Source organism: Pristis pectinata, chromosome 10 (assembly GCF_009764475.1).
Source record: "Pristis pectinata isolate sPriPec2 chromosome 10, sPriPec2.1.pri, whole genome shotgun sequence".
Lineage (NCBI taxonomy): Eukaryota > Metazoa > Chordata > Chondrichthyes > Rhinopristiformes > Pristidae > Pristis > Pristis pectinata.
In genome coordinates, this window is record NC_067414.1 from 18,990,675 (window position 1) to 19,007,933 (window position 17,259).

The 17,259-nt window shown below is 42.1% G+C and overlaps 1 protein-coding gene across 1 annotated transcript in view; it reads left to right on the forward strand.

Annotated features, from left to right (window-relative positions):
* Nucleotides 1–17,259, forward strand: part of LOC127575107 (adhesion G protein-coupled receptor B3-like) — a 609,306-nt gene that overhangs the window by 305,415 nt on the left and 286,632 nt on the right. Inside the window, 4 exon segments of the mRNA XM_052024767.1 lie at nucleotides 2,551–2,682; nucleotides 2,685–2,714; nucleotides 13,972–14,136; nucleotides 16,270–16,434. Of these exon segments, the coding sequence (XP_051880727.1) occupies nucleotides 2,551–2,682; nucleotides 2,685–2,714; nucleotides 13,972–14,136; nucleotides 16,270–16,434 (492 nt within the window).

Genomic DNA, 17,259 nt, shown 5'->3' on the forward strand with positions numbered 1-17,259 from the left:
CCTTGTTGCTAGTCCATTACTGCTTCAGCCATTCTTACCTGATAGATAAAGTTGAAAACTAACATCCAAATCAAACTCTCCTCTCCAGTAGCACAGTGCTCTAACTGTGGTTGACTTGGCTAGAGGCACTCAGTGCTGGTAAAGTGTAAGACGAATGGCAAGCTTACCCATGGGCTCAGCTGGGCCAAAGGTCAGAGGATCCAGGCTTCACCCTTGGTCTACCTCAGGTAGGACAACAGGGATGCTATGATTGTCATTCTCTGGGATTGAAGAGTAATGCAATGGGAAATTATCCAGTTTTTTGGCTGCCTCCAGTGATCCCTTCTGGAAAATCGATGGAAAACTGGATCAGACTCAGGTGTGCAACTCACTGTTGAATAACCTGCAAGCAATCAGCTTCCAGAAACACACCCCTTGAGTAAGATACACCTATGGTACACCAACACATTCAACACGGGAAAAGCCAGGTGATTCAAAGGCCTGGAACTCCTATTTAAACACCCCCAATGTTTTCTTATTTTTGATATTTGTGGCTTAATACCCTAAATTCCCCTGTATTTTACCACTATCATGTTTCCTTCAGGCAATAATAATGTTTGATCTCAGCAGAATGGAAATAAATAATGATTGACTAGCACTGAGTCACATGTTGGCACCCTGTGAGGATCTCAGCTAATGACGCAACCATGTCACCCAACCCTGGCACAACACTTTCCAGCAAATCTGAAGTACTAGTGCACTTAGGATTATGCCACTCAGCTGTCACATATCAAGCAGTGATTAATATTGTTTTGGTGGATCAGTGATACCACCAGGAACAGGGGCGGAGAGCTAAGTGCAGTGCCAGACTTTATCTTCTATCTCTGCCATGTCAGTCTGATGCAGCTACTGCAGGTTAAGATGCAGTCAGCTCTCTCCAGGCTGTTAGTTATTAACACATGAATTATTTTTTTTTCCATGGAGTTTCTCTCAAAAACCTCCAAGCAATACATCACTAATTTGGAATCCCCTTCAGAGATCCATCTCTTCTGATGACACAGAAGTGTGTGGGATTTACAGCATCATCTGCATCCTGCTCTAACGGTGCTTGATGCTGGCAGTGGTGCAGTATGAAATTTTTGAATCTACATGTTTATATAAAATATTACATTTTTTATCTATTGTTATCCTTCAGGAAGGCGTGAAATATGCAAAACTTGACCTGCTTCTCCATTTTTTTTAGCTGTTTCATATTAAGGAAAATTCCTTACTTTAATAACTATGTCAATTGCTATCCTGTCAGGAAATAAAAATAAATTTTAATTCAATTTTAATGCATAGAAAGTCTCTCAGAGCTCGCTCACCTTGTTAGATTCCCCAATTATGCACAGATGGGAATTCAAATCCCAACATGGCAGCATGTGAATTCAAATAATTATGTTATCTAAACAGAAAAGAAATGCTAGCCTCAGTTGTGATAACCATGGAATTACCAAATTGATATAAAAAAATCCCATTTGATTCACTGACGTCCTTCAGGAAATCTGGCATCCTTCTCCTATATTGCTGGTGTGGACTCCTGACCCACCAATGTCATTGACTCTTAAATCACAAGCAATTAAGGATGGCCAATAATGCTGGTGATGTCAGAAAATGTCCCTATGAACAAATAGATAAAAAGTTTAAAATTGCAAAATGTTTCATGTCATTACATAGTAATCATGAGCTTAATTTTTATTGAGATTCTGTTAACTTGTTTCTTCCTCGTTATCTCCTCAACCAATACACATTTCCTGTCTTACTCCTTGGCCTCCCCAAAACTGTTCCCCAACCAGGGAGGTAGATGAGGATCTGCTCTCCCATATGTTGCTCCGTCTTTCCCTGTGGGGAACTGCTTCATACCCTTATAGCTCGATGTAAGATTACCCTGTTGGGAAGTCATTCGTCAAGCCTGTGAGGTGGGACTGTTGTCAATCTCTAACACACGTTCACATGCGCTACCCCACTTCTTGCTAATGTCACCACTTACAATGTCATGTTACAAATTTCTGTCCCTTTTTTGATAAAAATCATTTTATCAGCTTCTGCAAAGCATTAATCATTGTGTAAGTAAATGACTGTATACTATTTTATATTCATTCTTTGTGTTTTTTGGATTGACAGTAAAATCACAGATTTTTTTGATAAAACTACCTACGCTAAGAATTTTGGTTTCCCACTCCCTGACTCTTCCAGGAGTACATCAGGGTGTGCCTGCCGAACTTCCCCAGCACTCCTCATCCTTCCTCCCTGCAATTGGGAGATTGCAGTCCCTCACCATTTCCCCTTTGGCAAAGAGCTGTTAACAGTGGTGTGTGGCATAAGGGAACAACATTCCCCGCACCCAGTGCCCACAGACACCACTCACAACTAATCCCTCCCCCTCCCGTGATCCCACCTCATCCCTCTCCTGCTTCCACTCATACCCTATAAGGTCTTGGGAAGCATAAGATATTCATCTCATCTTTCAAGCTAATTATGATTGTTGTGTCTAACCTCTGCTTTTACAAAACTGCCTTTACTCTTTTGCAGTGCATGGCGTCTGGGAAGACTGGTCACCCTGGAGTTTATGCTCATTTACTTGTGGCAGAGGCCAAAGGACAAGGTCTAGGTCGTGCATTTCTCCTCAGTACGGTGGGCGCTCATGTGATGGGCCAGAGTCGCAACAAAGATGTGCAACATTGCTTTGTGCCCAGGTTAGTACAACACATAGTCATAAAATAGCTTGTCAATGCTCTGTTATACCATAGACCCTGTCCACTCATCCCTCAAACCCATGCAGCCATTCAGGCAGGTCACAGTTGATCCATATCTTCACTCCATGCAAATGCCTTTGTTCCATTACCTTCTGTACCCTAGCCTAACTAAAATTTATCAAGTTTGAAGTGATCAGTTGAAATCCAAAGCATCAACTGCTTTTCAGTGAGAGGGTTTCTGATTCATGAACAGCTCCACCCTAATTTTAAAGTAATCCTTTCTTGCTTCCTGTAACAATAATTTTCTTTAGGTTATTGAAGAAGTTTGCGATTAATGTCGCAGTTAAAGACCCATAATTCATTGCCCTGTAAAGTTAGTGAGTAAAGCTTTGGCCTCACTCCTCAGGAGTGGAGTGGAGCTGGTGATAACTGGTGGAAACTGGCTGATGTTTGAGAGCTGGCATTTAATCAAGCTACTACAAAGTGAAGTGTTATAAAGATACCTAAAAGGACAATACCGAAAGTCACCTTCTGTAACAATGCAACTTGCCATCATTCAATAGCACTTTCTTCATAGGCCGAGACATTGAGTACGAGGGTTGGGACATCATCATATTGCAGCTGCACAAAGCATTGCTTGGACCACACTTGAAGTATTGTGTACAGTTCTGGTTGCCACACCACAGGAAGGAAGTGGTAGCAATCGAGAGAGTGCAGAGAAGATTCACCAGGATATAGCCTGCAATGGAGGGCTATAGTTATAAGGAGAGATTGGATTGGCTGGGTTTATTCTCACTGGAACAGAGGAGGCTGAGGGGTGACCCTCATGAGGGGCATAGATAAGGACAGATGGTCAGAGTCTACTTTTCCTAGGGGAGGGGAGTCTAGAACGAGAGGTACAGCTTTAAGATAAAGATATCTGAGGGGTAAGTTTTTCCACACAGAGGGTGATGGTTATATGGAACAAGTTGCCAGATATGGTAGAGGAAGCTACAATTACCGACATTTAAAAAGCATGTGGACAGGTACTTAGATAGGAAATGCATAGAGGGATGTGGGCCTAATGCAGGCAAATGGGATTGGCGTAGACAAGCATTACAGTCAGCATGGATGAGGTGGGCTGAAAGGGCCTGTTTCTGTGATTCATAAAATCCATCCCTGATTATACAGGTGTCACAGTTGGCGAGCATACACAACCCATAGTTGGCCGGGGCGGGGGTTACTTAACTATAGGTAAAAGTTTAATAAAATTCATTGGCTTACTAGTTCATTTTATCATTTTATAGGGCAATTTTTAAAAAATGGCTATTTATGTAGTGCTCGACATGGACCTTTCAGAGTGTCTCAAAGCACTTTAAAATCAACAAACCATATTTGAATTATTGCCAGCCTTGTAAGGAATGCAGCAGCCAATTTGGCAAACAGAAAGCTCCCTCAAACAGCAATGGGACAAAGACCAGATAGTCAGATTTTTTTGTAATGTTGATTGAGGGATCAGCATTGGCCTAAAGTATTTGGGATAATTTCCGTACTTTCTATAAAGTAGCACCATGAAATATTCTACATCCATCTGAGCAGGTGTCAAACAAGAACCTTCTTACATTGAACATCAGTTTCGTTGGGCTTGAATTGTATAAGGACTGAACTGTAAAGTGCTGGCCTGGTCCCTCCTCTAAATACCATTACTGAGCCAGTTGAATATTCACAACAGTACACAGCTTTGTAATCACCTTAACAGACATCAGCTGTTATAATTTCCAAGTTTTAAAATGTTAATAATTGCACTTCAACTGTCCATTAAATGGGCAACTGTTTATTTTTAAACATTAACTCTCTAGTTCTAGATACTCCTATAAAAGGAAACATCCCCTCCACATTTACCCTATCAAGGCCCTTTAAGATTTTATATATTTCAATCGTCACCTCTCATTCTTCTAAATACATAACTTTGCCAAATCCCAGTGAAACAAAGAACTGATGATTCTTTACATGGAGTAACCCAAAGCCACAGCATTGCATCTTTGATCATTGAAGTGCCATCCAGGTCTAAAGGAAAGATTCAGCAGGAATGGTCATTATCAGGATGGTACAATAGATTGGAATTTACCTCTCTTGCAGGGAGTCACTGCACAACAAACTTTACCAGAATATCAGGTCTTTTTAATGATCTATCTTGATAGACATTTATTTCCTCTGATGATACTCTCAAGGGCCCCAATTTGCTGAGTTTCACAGGAAAAAACAAACCACTGAAGGAACTCAGTGGGTCAGGCAGCATTTGTAGAGGGAAATGGACCCTTCATCTGGACTGCATCAGCTGAGTTTCACAGTTTGCTGTGTCAGTACTTAATACCATGGGTTGAATTTCCAAAGGTGAGGGGAGGCGTCAATAGCTATTTTGACCACTGCATCTTCAGCGCAAGATAGACAGGAACCCAAAATATGAGCTTTGAGGCGTCATCTCTATCTTAAATTGGTGACCCCTTATCTTTAAACAGTGACCTCTAGTTCTAGATTCTCCCGTAAGAGGAACCATCCCCCCTGGATCCACCCTGTCAAGGCCACTCCGGATTTCATATATTTCAATTGTCACCTCTCACTTTTCTAACTCTAGCGGATACAAGCCCAGCCAGTTCAATCTTTCCTTGTAAGATATCCAAGGCATACCAGGTATTAGTTTAGTTAACCTTCTCTGAACTGCTTCCGTTGCATTAACATCCTTCCTTAAATAGAGACCAATATGATACACAGTGATCCAGATGTTGTCTCACCAATGTCCGATATAACCGAGGTGTAACCTTTCTACTTTTGTATGTACAGCTGTGACTGTATTGTGCATTCATCATATGACTGTTAGAAAAATTTCCTAGCTCAGTGGTGTATGAGGCAGTCAGTTTGCTTTATGCCCATGCCAACGCTATATTTTACTCCCCCTCCCAGTGATTTACTCTCTTACTTTGTTAATAATTGTATGAGTTTCATTTATTTTGTTTCCTTCTGCTGTGATTGATTAATTAATCACACTTCCATTGGAATATATCAGGCCATTTCCCATTCTGTCCTTTGATTTGCAAAGTAGATTCCACTAGCACCCAATGTCAAACTTGCTGGAAGTGCTTGGGAAGTCAGCCAGCAAGTGAGTACCCAGCATGAGCCTCCCATTTTAGTTTCCCTGACTGCTACTGACTGGCCTGCTGTTCATTTCCTGCTGTTCTTCCAATATTCTCAGTTTCATTTTTTATCTGAGGCTGGTGCTAATTAACCATGCTCTTCTATACCACATGATGGCACTTGTGGCTTTAAATGTGATAAAATATCTCAAGATATCAAGGAGTTTCAGAAAGAATAAGAAGAAATAAGGGGGCCGATGATCCACCATTAAGATAGCTTTTAATGAGGGGTAAAGTGGTAGCAAGATTTAGGAATTTCAGAGGTTCATCTCAAAGGTGCTAGAATGATGAAAACTGAACCAGAAATGGAAGCTGGCAGAGATCTTGGAGGATAGTAGGGCTGGAGGATATGGGGAAAGGTGTGACCACAGATGGGATTTGTGAGCAGAAATATAAATTTTGAAAAAGGACGTGTTGCTGGTTTAGGAATCAGTGTACAACAAACTGCTGGGGTGAGTTACAATGTGCACAGCAGAGTTTTAGATGAGCTCACATTTACAGAAGGGTAAGAAAACCACATGCAAAATGCCACCTCTCCAACTGGTGCTTCAGAATCCACACTTTAAATGCATTTAATATTATGTTTCCAAGTCAGCAGCCAATAACCAGCTCAAAGAGCACTTGGTACACTTTGGAAATGGCTGTGCTTCTACTGTTTGTGAAGTGAACTGGCAGCATCAAGTGGTGGAACTGGGTTTTGCACCAAGTGTACTGAATCAGTGCAGAAGTGTACCAGAATCACACAGGACAAAAGGCGGCCACTCAGCCCATTGTGCCTGTGACAGCTGCCTGACAGAGCACTCCAAATCCATGACATTCCCCCAACAGACCTGCAATTTCTTCCTTTTAAAGTATTGATTCCATTCCTTGGAATATTACCGTCAGATCTGTTCCCACCATCTTTTGGGTTGTGCATCCAAAATCATTGCAACTTGCCACTTATCCTCCTGGATTTATATTTGCCAGTTAATTATCTTAAATTCATATAATTCAGTTACCAATCTCCAGCCTGTGGAAATGCCTTCTCCCTGTCTATTCATCCAAGGCCCATACAATTTTGAACAACTCAATTTCTCTGCAAGCTTTTACAAAACTGAAGTCCCATTATCATTCTAAGCTGAATCAGAAGTCTTGGGCTCTATGTGTTTCCAACGGTAGTAAAGAAACTCAGTCCTGGCTGGATGGATTTATGCAACAGGTATTGTTTAAAGGGAAGGATGGTTTCTTTTTCAACTGTTCATATGGCCACAGTAGATCAAAAACATTTAAATAGTGGTGCTGATGAGAGGATGAGTCAATTTGCTGACTGATTTTGTTGATTCTGTTTGCAAAGGAACAGATTTAACATCAGCAATGATGATCATTAACTGGATATGTTTATGCTGTTGAATCATCTGAGCATTTAGAAGAGATTCAGGCAAAGTTCAAAGATGTAGGATTTCAGTGGGGAGTTAAAGGAGGGGAACTCTGAGGCCCTGGGCCACAACAGCACTAGACATAGCACCCAATAAGGAAGGAGTGAAAACTGGGCATCAAGCAGTGGCCAGAACTGAGGAGTGCAGATACCTCAGGGATTTTATATCAAACAACACCAAAAAAAAATCAATTGTGGCAAATTGCAGCTTGTCTGTGGGGGGAGAAAAAGGTATTACATTACAAAATAAGTTATCGGAGGATTACATCTGTCAATTCTTTCAAAAATAGTCTGATCAAGTTTAAAAGCTCTCACTGTTTTCTTCATGCAATTAGTATTTTTGTTTGAGTGGTCAGATTTTCACACCTCTGAAATTATCTAAATGCATGAATATGCAGCAAAGGAGAATTAGGTGCCAGGTCAATGCTCCCAATTTGCAATGCTCCCAGTTCCCTGGTCATTAAAGTTAATCACCCTTTGATGTGATTTAACACTAGATAATTAGTGACAGTATGTGGCAGTCTCCTTGGAGACTGGCTCTCATGGATTAACTCCTTTAGCACCATAGCACAGAGGACAATACAAAAACAGGTCAGGTTTTTCTTTCCTGTGTATTTAATTTAGTTCAAACTGTAGGAAACACAACATCATTGCAAGGTTTCTGGACTGGGCCTTTTTCAAAGTTTTCAATCCACATAGATTGACCTATTTTTTAAAAATAGCATCCTAATCGTAACACTGCACTAAAATATTATTTTAAATATTGAAATGCAAATTAAAAGTTTCATAACACTTCTCTTTAAGTAAAGTCTATTAGTTATGTTTCCAATGAAAGTTCCTCTGCCTGCAACACTTTCCTTTTCTAAAACCGCCTCTGCCTGTGAGCTGAATCAGTTCCCAATTAGCTTAACAAGGTGTCCGAAAGCTGGCCCTTTACATCAATCATAACACCAAAGAGAAGATGCAGGGTCATCTTTTCCACTGCATGGCCAATAGATTGGCACACAGAATTCTGAACTCACGACTGATCCAAAGTTAGTGCAATGAAGATCATGAAATACTATGTCAGGGAAAGGGACATTTGGCTCTTCCTAAAAGAGCTCTTCCATTAGTTCCACTCCCTTCTCCTTCCCCACTGCCCTGCAGATTTCACCTTTATCCAATTCCATCTGCAGGTTCCCTTTGAATCTGCCTCCATTACCCTTTCTCGCACTGCATTCCACGTCACAGCAACTGAGGGACATATTTTGCTTTGTCCCTTGTCTGTTTCTTTCTGGTGGTTAGTTAAACCTGCTGTGCTTTTCATTTGTTTCTGGGGTGGTAAAACAAAGGCATTTATTGCCCTTTCCCAATTTCCTGTTTGGAGGTGGTGGTGAGTCACCTTTTTGAACTGCTGCCATCAGTGTGCTGAAGGCACTCCCACAGTTATTACAGAGGGAGTTCTAGGATTATGAACTAGCAACGACAAAAGATCCTTGAAGCCTGTGGATGGTAAAGTGGGCTTGAGGAGGATGCAGAGAGGCTTCAGGGGGATATAGACAGGCAAAGTGAATGGGCAAGTACATAGCAGATAGAATATAATGTTGAAAATTGTGATGTCATCTGCTTTAGTTAAAAAAATAGGAATGCAGTATTTTTTTAAATGGTGAGAAATTGAAAGGTGTTGATGTGTACAGGGACCTGAGTGATCTTGTATATAAAGTCATAGAGCAATACAGAATGGATACAGGCCCTTCGGCCCAACAAGTCCATGCCAGCCATGGTGCCACCCAGCTTGTCCCATTTTCCCACGTTTGGCCCATATCCCTCTAAGCCCTGCCCCTCCATGTACCTATCCAAGTGCTTCTTGAATGATACTGTTGTACCTGCTTCAAACACTTCCTCTGGCAGCTCATCCCATATACTCACCACCCTCTGCATGAAAACGTAGCCCCTCAGGTCCCTTTTAAATCTTTCCCCTCTCACCCTAGATCTATGCCCTGTAGTTTTGGACTTCCCGAACACTGGGGAAAAGACTGTTACACCCCACTGGTTTGGCAAGCTATTGGGAAGGTGATTGATATGTTGGCCTTCACTGCAGGAAGATTTGAAATTGATAGCAGACATTTCTTGCCCTGATTTAGACTTCCTGCAGAATACTCTGCACAGGTGCAGTCTTGCTATTTAAAGAATGATATACTTGTGATCACAGAATCATAGAACAGTACAGCACAAATACAGGCCCTTTGGCCTACCATGTTGTGTCGACCTTTAAACCTCGCCTAAGACTATCTAACCCCTTCCTCCCACATATCCCTCTGTTTTAAATTCCCCCATATGCTTATCTAGCAATCTCTTGAATTTGACCAATGTACCTGCCTCCACCACTGCCCCAAGCAGTGTATTCCATGCCCCAACCACTCTCTGGGTAAAAAACCTCCCTCTGATATCTCCCTTTAACTTCCTATCCATTACTTTAAAGCCATGCCCTCTTGTATTGAGCATTGGTTTCCTCTCAGAAAGAGGTGCTGGCTGTCCATTCTATCTATTCCTCTTAATATTTTGTAAACTTCTATCATGTCTCCTCTCATCCTCCTTCTCACCAAAGAGTAAAGCCCTAGCTCCCTCAGTCTCTCCTGATAATGCATACCCTCTAAACCAGGCAGCATCCTGGTAAATCTCCTCTGTACCCTTTCCAACACTTCCACATCCTTCCTATAATGAGGCGACCAGAACTGGACACAGTGATAGTGGGAGTGAAGCAAATGTTCACCAGATTGATTCCTGGGATGGCAGGTTTGTTGTGTAAACGGACATTAAGTAGACTGGGCCTATGCTCTCTTGAGTTTAGAAAACCTCAGAGAAATGAATGAAATTCATAAGGGGGTTGACAGGTTAATTACAGGGAGGTGGTTCCTGTGGCAGGGCTGTGTAGAACCAGTTTCATACTCGCAAGGGATCAGCCATTCAGGAGAAGAGATTTCTTTCATCCAGAGGGAGGTGAACCTTTGGAATTCTCTCCCCAGGAGAACTCGGCAGTCTCAGTGACTGAGTATATTCAAGACAGACAGAGATTGATAGATCTTTAAATATTAAGGGAATTGAGAGATACTGCATTGGCGTGGGAAATTAGTGCTGAGTTAAGAGATCATCCAGACATGAGGAGCCGGAGAAGCTTATTCCTGCTTCTATTTCTCTTTGTCTCAGGTTCTGGAGAACTACTGAGTAGGCTGCCTGACCTCAAGGCACATCAGTTCATTAGTTGGAGCTCCATTGTCTTTCAGACTTTATGTTACAGGTGTGGCTATTGCATGCCAATTTTTGGCCTTTACCTATGTTGTGGGTATCACATTCCTGGCACTGAGTTTGCTGTGGAGAACTTTCAGTATCCTAAAAGTGAGCGATGTACTTCTGAATATCCCAGTCAAAATTTCCCAGTCCTCCTGTGCTCAAGACTCTCACCCACCCATATGCCAATTCCACTTTCAGATACGATCATCGCCTTTGTATAAGCCAGGTGATAATATTCCCATCTCTGAGTGAGAAGGTCACAGGTTCTCATTTTGAGAGCTGAGTACAAAAATCTAGGCTGGTACAGTACTGCAGTCCTGAAGGAGTGCTGCACTGTCAGAGATGGGAGGGCTAGAAACTGCAGTGCACCTCAAGTGGCACATTAAAGCAACATTGGTGGGAATAGGGAAGGCCATGCCCCTTTCTTCCACCCTGCAACAGTAAAATTTTATCTCACGCAGTTCCCAGACATGGAAAAGAAATACTTGTGTTTTCTTTAAGTGCTGTGTTTGCTTTGGTAATTGCCTTGGGTTTTTCTTTGTCAACATAGTTGTCTTAATTAGCTTGTATATTTTTTTCATGTATTGTCTTTGACGTTATAATGTCTTAATTTGGAGCAGTTGCCTTGGAAATTTTCAACTGGTCTAGTCACTGCCGTGCTCTGTTTTGGAACGCATTTCCCATTTTCGACAGATGGCTGCCACTCTAGCAAATCCTCTGGAAAACTTTGATGTCTAAATTTCAGATTATTTAGCATGTGCCATGGCACTGCTGGATGATGGAGGAAGGGTGATATGTTTTCCTTTAACAAACAAAGGAGGTATAATTAAAGCTGCTAATGAGCTTTTTTGGGTCGATTATATTATGCCACAAACTAACAGAGCACAACATCAATCTACTACTTGTAAATGAATTCTCAAGTCAGATGAGTCATGGAAATATATGTTGGTTATTGACTCACAGGCAGGGAGAATATATATTGGATGCAAGACCTGGAGCACCTATTCCTGTGCCTCCAGGATTTCCAGTTCACAATGTTCCAGCCATTATCATGATGCAAACTGAAAATGTCACTTCCGGTCAATCTTTATTCTCTGTCTACCTTGGTTCCTGACTCCTTACTTGGTTCCTGACTTCTCTTTATTCACTCAATCTCAATGCCTCTTAAATATCTCTACTTTTAAATATCTCTGTCAGTTACCTTAGCAACTTCCTCTGTACCAAAGAACACCACCCCAGATTCTCCAGTCTGTCGACATAATTGAAGTCCCTCACCCCAATTACATGGCTCAGTGGTGGTGACCAGGAATATTGATGAGGGTAGTGTAGTGGAGGTGGTCTACATGGACTTTAGTAAGGCGTTTGACAAGGTTCCGCATGGTAGGCTTCTTCAGAAGGTCAGATGCCAAGGGATCCGGGCAAGCTTGGGCCATGTGGATTCAAAAATTGGCTAGCCTGTAGAAAGCAGAGGGTTGTGGTGAGGGAGTGCATTCAGATTGGAGGGCTGTGACTAGTGGTGTCCCGCAGGGATCGGTTTTGGGACCTCTGCTTTTTGTGATATTTATTAACAACTTAGATGAGGGGGTGGAAGGGTGGGTTAGCAAGTTTGCAGATGACAACGAAGATTGGTGGTGTTGTGGATAGTGTGGTGGGCTGTAGAAGCTTGCAGAGGGATATTGATAGGATGCAGAGCTGGGCTGACAAGTGGCAGATGGAGTTCAATCCAGAGAAATGTGAGGTGGTACACTTTGGAAGGACAAACTCCAAGGCGGAGTGCAAGGTAAATGGCAGGATTCTGGGCAGTGTAGAGCAGCAGAGGGATCTGGGGGTTCATATCCACAGATCACTGAAAGTTGCCTCGCAGGTGGATAGGGTACTTAAGAAAGCTTATGGGATGTTAGCTTTCATAAATCGTGGGATCGAGTTTAAGAGCCACAAAGTAACGATGCAGCTTTACAGAACTCTGGTTAGGCCACACTTGGAGTACTGTGTCCAATTCTGGTCGCCTCATTATAGGAAGGATGTGGAGGCGTTGGAAAGGGTGCAGAGGAGATTTAGCAGGATGCTGCCTGGATTGGAGAGTATGGATTATGGGGAGAGATTAAAGGAGCTAGGGCTGTTCTCATTGGAGAGAAGGAGGATGAGGGGAGACATGATGGAGGTATACAAGATATTGAGAGGAATCGATAGAGTGGACAGCCAGCGCCTCTTTCCCAGGGCATCAATGATCAAAACAAGAGGACATGGCTTAAGGTATTGGGTTGGAAGTTCAAGGTTGATGTCAGAGGGAGGTTTTTCACCCAGAGAGTGGTTGGTGCATAGAATGCGCTGCCTGGGGTGGTGGTGGAGGCCGATACATTGGACCAGTTCAAGAGATTGTTAGATAAGCATATGGAGGAATTTAAGTTAGAGGGATATGTGGGAGGAAGAGGGGTTAGATAGTCATAGGTGTGGTTTGAAGGGTGGCACAACATGGTGGGCCGAAGGACCTGTATTGTGCTGTATGGTTCTATGGTTCTAGTGCTCTTCAGAAGACTGTTAGTCATATAAAATTTGACAACTCAATGAAGTTCCTCTTAACCTTTCCTACCCTAAGGAAAAAAATTCCTAGCTGCTTTAATCTTTCCTCAAAACTTAAGTCTATCATTCCTGGTATCATTCAAATTAGAATAAGTGGTTCCAACAGAAGAAAAGTAATCAAATGTACCTGGATCATTTCAGTGACAGCATCTAGTTTAAAGTGAAGAATTCAATTTTCTTTTTAAAAATATGATAGATAAAATAACGCTTATACAATGACAGAATGAGTCAAACTTATTGACAGAGCCTGTTTGCTCAGAAGCAGTACAATGATTATTAAGTTGCAAAGCTTTTGTAACTAAACATTTGAGCTGTGTGTGATAATTCCACCCTCACACTCACAGGGTCACCAACTCAGAACCCAATGCACAAAACAGACCTTTCTTTAAAATAACTTAGCAAACCACCAAAGGGCACTTAACAGCCGGACACTAAAGCACGTATTGGGGCAGGTGACTAAGGGTTGGCCAGGGGTGTAGGTAGGTATAGGGAGGGTTGAGACGAGGCAAGGCTAGATGCTGTGGTCAGCAGGACTGAACCTGCTGGGGTCCTGGAAGATAGATTGCTGAAACCCACTACTGAAACTGGAGTAGAAGGATGAGGCATAAGGTATTGGCATGGTGCTGCAACTTCTTGGATTACTATCCTAAACATGAACCATCACCTCATCGCCTTTGGGAGTGGAAGCATAAGGGGAGAAAATTAGAGGAATAAATGACATGGCGTGTAACAGAATGAACCAAAAAATTAAGTTACTGTGCTGATGGGATTAATTGGCAGCAATTGGTTGGAAATGACTTCTTGTAACTCTGTGTTTTTACAGTTGATGGACAATGGAAGGAGTGGAGTCCTTGGACGGACTGTTCGGTGACCTGCTCCAATGGGACACAGCAGCGAACCCGACAGTGCACTGCTGCTGCTCATGGTGGCTCTGAGTGCAGGGGACACTGGGCTGAGAGCAGAGAATGCTTTAACTCCGACTGTACAGGTATGGGTGTTTGTCTCCTGCAGTAACAGATTTCCAGCCAAAATGTGAGAATTAATCAGGTGATTATTGGGTGTTTCTGTGGAGACACCCAATAAACGAGCAAAGCAGAATTTTCATGGTGAGCCTCCTGTATACAATTTCTGATTTGAAAATTGATGCAGTGTGGGCTAGGCATGTGAACTGCACTGAGACGCAATTATTCCACCTGAGGTGGTGACTATCCTGTGTAATTACAAACATTTCCAGCAGAGGGAGACCTGCAGCAATGTGCTAGTCTAAGAAGGGAAATCAATGACAATCCATAGAATGAGAGGATAAGGAAAGACATCCTGTAACCTCAGGTGAAGCAGAGCCATAAAATGAAGAATCTATTGGCATTGTTATTGTTTCCATAATTGATCTAGTAACTAGAAGGATTTTCTGTCATTTTGATTTAACTCACTTCCACACACACACACACACACACACACACTCAATCTAAAATTAGCTGTTAAAGCAATGATAAGACAAACCATTTTTAGGATTGAACATTTTAAAATCGAATTTGAGATCACCGGATGTATACTAATAAATCCCAGCAGGAATCAGATGTAGCAGTTCCTGATGGATCATCTGTCACCATATATTAATACTACACAGACTAATGATGTGATACACACATGGGAGACAAGAACATATCACCCTACAGCTCAGCACTGCTGAGAGACATAACCACATCAAAGGCAACCATTCAATGCCTTTCACCTTTACTTTGTATCATTGCTGTTTCACCCCTTTGACATTTCAATGCTCGTCTCTTCTTATGAATGAAATACTTTCAGGATAGTCTGAAACCCATGCACCCAATGAACTACTGTCAATAGCAAGGATTTGTTGAAATATGGCCACATTGCCATTTGAAGTATATTCACTTTTAAGGGCAGTAGAAGCAAGACTTCAAACATAGAAATCCAGCACAGTAGTGTAGTGGTTTAGCATAACACTATTACAGCGCCAGCGACCTGGGTTCTATTCCCACCGCTGTCTGTAAAGAGTTTGTACATTCTCCCCGTATCTGCATGGGTTTCCTCCGGGTGCTCCAGTTTCCTCTCACATTCCAAAGACATACAGGTTAGGAAGCTGTGGGCATGATATGTTGGCACTGGAAGCGTGGCAACACTTGTGGGCTGTCCCCAGAACACTCTGCGCAAAAAGATGCATTTTACTGTGTGTTTCGATGTACATGTGATTAAAAAAGATTATCTTATAAAAATTCAGAGGTACAGCAACTCAATTACTGCAGTGATAAAACCAACTGGAAGAGAGTGTCTTGGCCCTCCAATGACTTCATATCTGTGTTGACGGATGCTTGCTTAAACAGCTGAATTGTCTCTTCACTTGCAAAGGAAAAGGAACAGAGGCACAGACTGCAATGAACAAATAAAATCACATAGATTTTATTCTTATAATTACACAGTACAAAAATTACATGATGTGTGTTGCTCATCATCTGAACACCATTAGCCCCCATTGCATTGCAGCTTCCTTGCCTTCATAGGTTTTCTAGTCTATTTCAACAGTTGATGTTTACTCGACAGAGATACAGATCAAAGTCGAAGTAGAATCTATTATCAAATGCACAAGTACATGTATACACAGATGCAATGAAAAAACTTACTTGCAGCAGATTCACAGGCACATAGCATTAGATAAGCAGCATTCAGAAGAAAACATAAATTAAACATAAATTATACACAATTTTTACAAGAAAGAACACAATTAGAACAAAATAAGGTCCATTGTAGTGCAAAGTGTCAAAATGGTCATAGTTTTTGCTATACTGAGGTTGTGATTAGGGTTTGTGCGGATTGGTTCAAGAAACTGAATGGTTGAAGGGCAGTAGCTGTTCTTGAACCTGATGGTGTGAGACTTCAGGCTTCTGTACCTCCTGCCTGATGTTGTCTGGGAGAAGATGGCATGGCTCAGATGGTGGGGATCTTTGATGATAGATGCTGTCTTCTTGAGGCAGCCTGACTGACCTGGCCTGACGTGGAACAATCACAGTACAAGTTCTTTAGAAGCCTGCATTAGATGGAAATTATTAACTTTAGGTTTTAATTCAGCTTCCTTTTTCTCTTTTGTTTCACTTTAAAGAGAATGGGAAATGGAATCCCTGGGGTCACTGGAGTGGATGTTCAAAGTCATGTGATGGTGGCTGGCAGAGAAGGATCCGAGTGTGCCAGGGATTGGTTGTCACGGGACAGCCTTGTGAAGGACTGGGCGAAGAGATTCAGAAGTGCAGTGAGCAGAGGTGTCCGGGTAAGTCTACAGGTTCCGACACAAAGGATAATCAAGCACAGCTGTGGTGAATTTCAAGTTGACTGTGTCTCAGCAGTTGTATTCTTGCCTCTGTTTTCAAAACATTTTGGTTAAAGACCTATTCCAGCAATTGAACATGAAAGCTGGGCAGACTCCAGGGTTGAGAGAGTATTGGGGTGACAATGACCGTCAAACCAAGGCTCTTCTGCCCTGACAGGTGGATGTAAAAAAAATCCCATCAGGGTATTCAAAGAATAGAGGAGAAGACAGGCCTGGTGCCTTATCCCGTATTTATCCCTTGAGAAACATCACTAAAACACACATTATCCAGTCATCTACTCATGACCATTTGTGGGAAGAATCCCTTTAGATTTAACCAGGTCCTCTGTGATCCTGTCCTCCCTTATACTCAATACCATTGAAGGCATTGAGTCCACAGCACAAAAGCAAACGACTTAGAACTAACGGGTCTTTGCCACCCTTCATGTTCCATGATCCTGCTCCCACCCTGCACCATCAAGACTGATTAATATGGTTCTTTCTTCTTTCTCCCTCATGCTTATCGAAGTCCCCTTAAATTATTCAATACTGTTTGCCTCAACAACTCCCTTCTTTCGGTAGTGACTTCTTTTATCCAACCGCTTTCTGTGTGAAGTGTTTCCTCCAAAATTCCCTATCAAGATTACTGGTGACTCTTGGTCTGCCCCTCATATGGAAACTCTTCCTCCTTCATGTCTTCATGATTCTGGGGATCTAATAAACTGTCCGTCAGTCATTCCTTTCCAATGCCGTTCAAAGTATGTGTTGTTGAAAGTTGCTTAAATT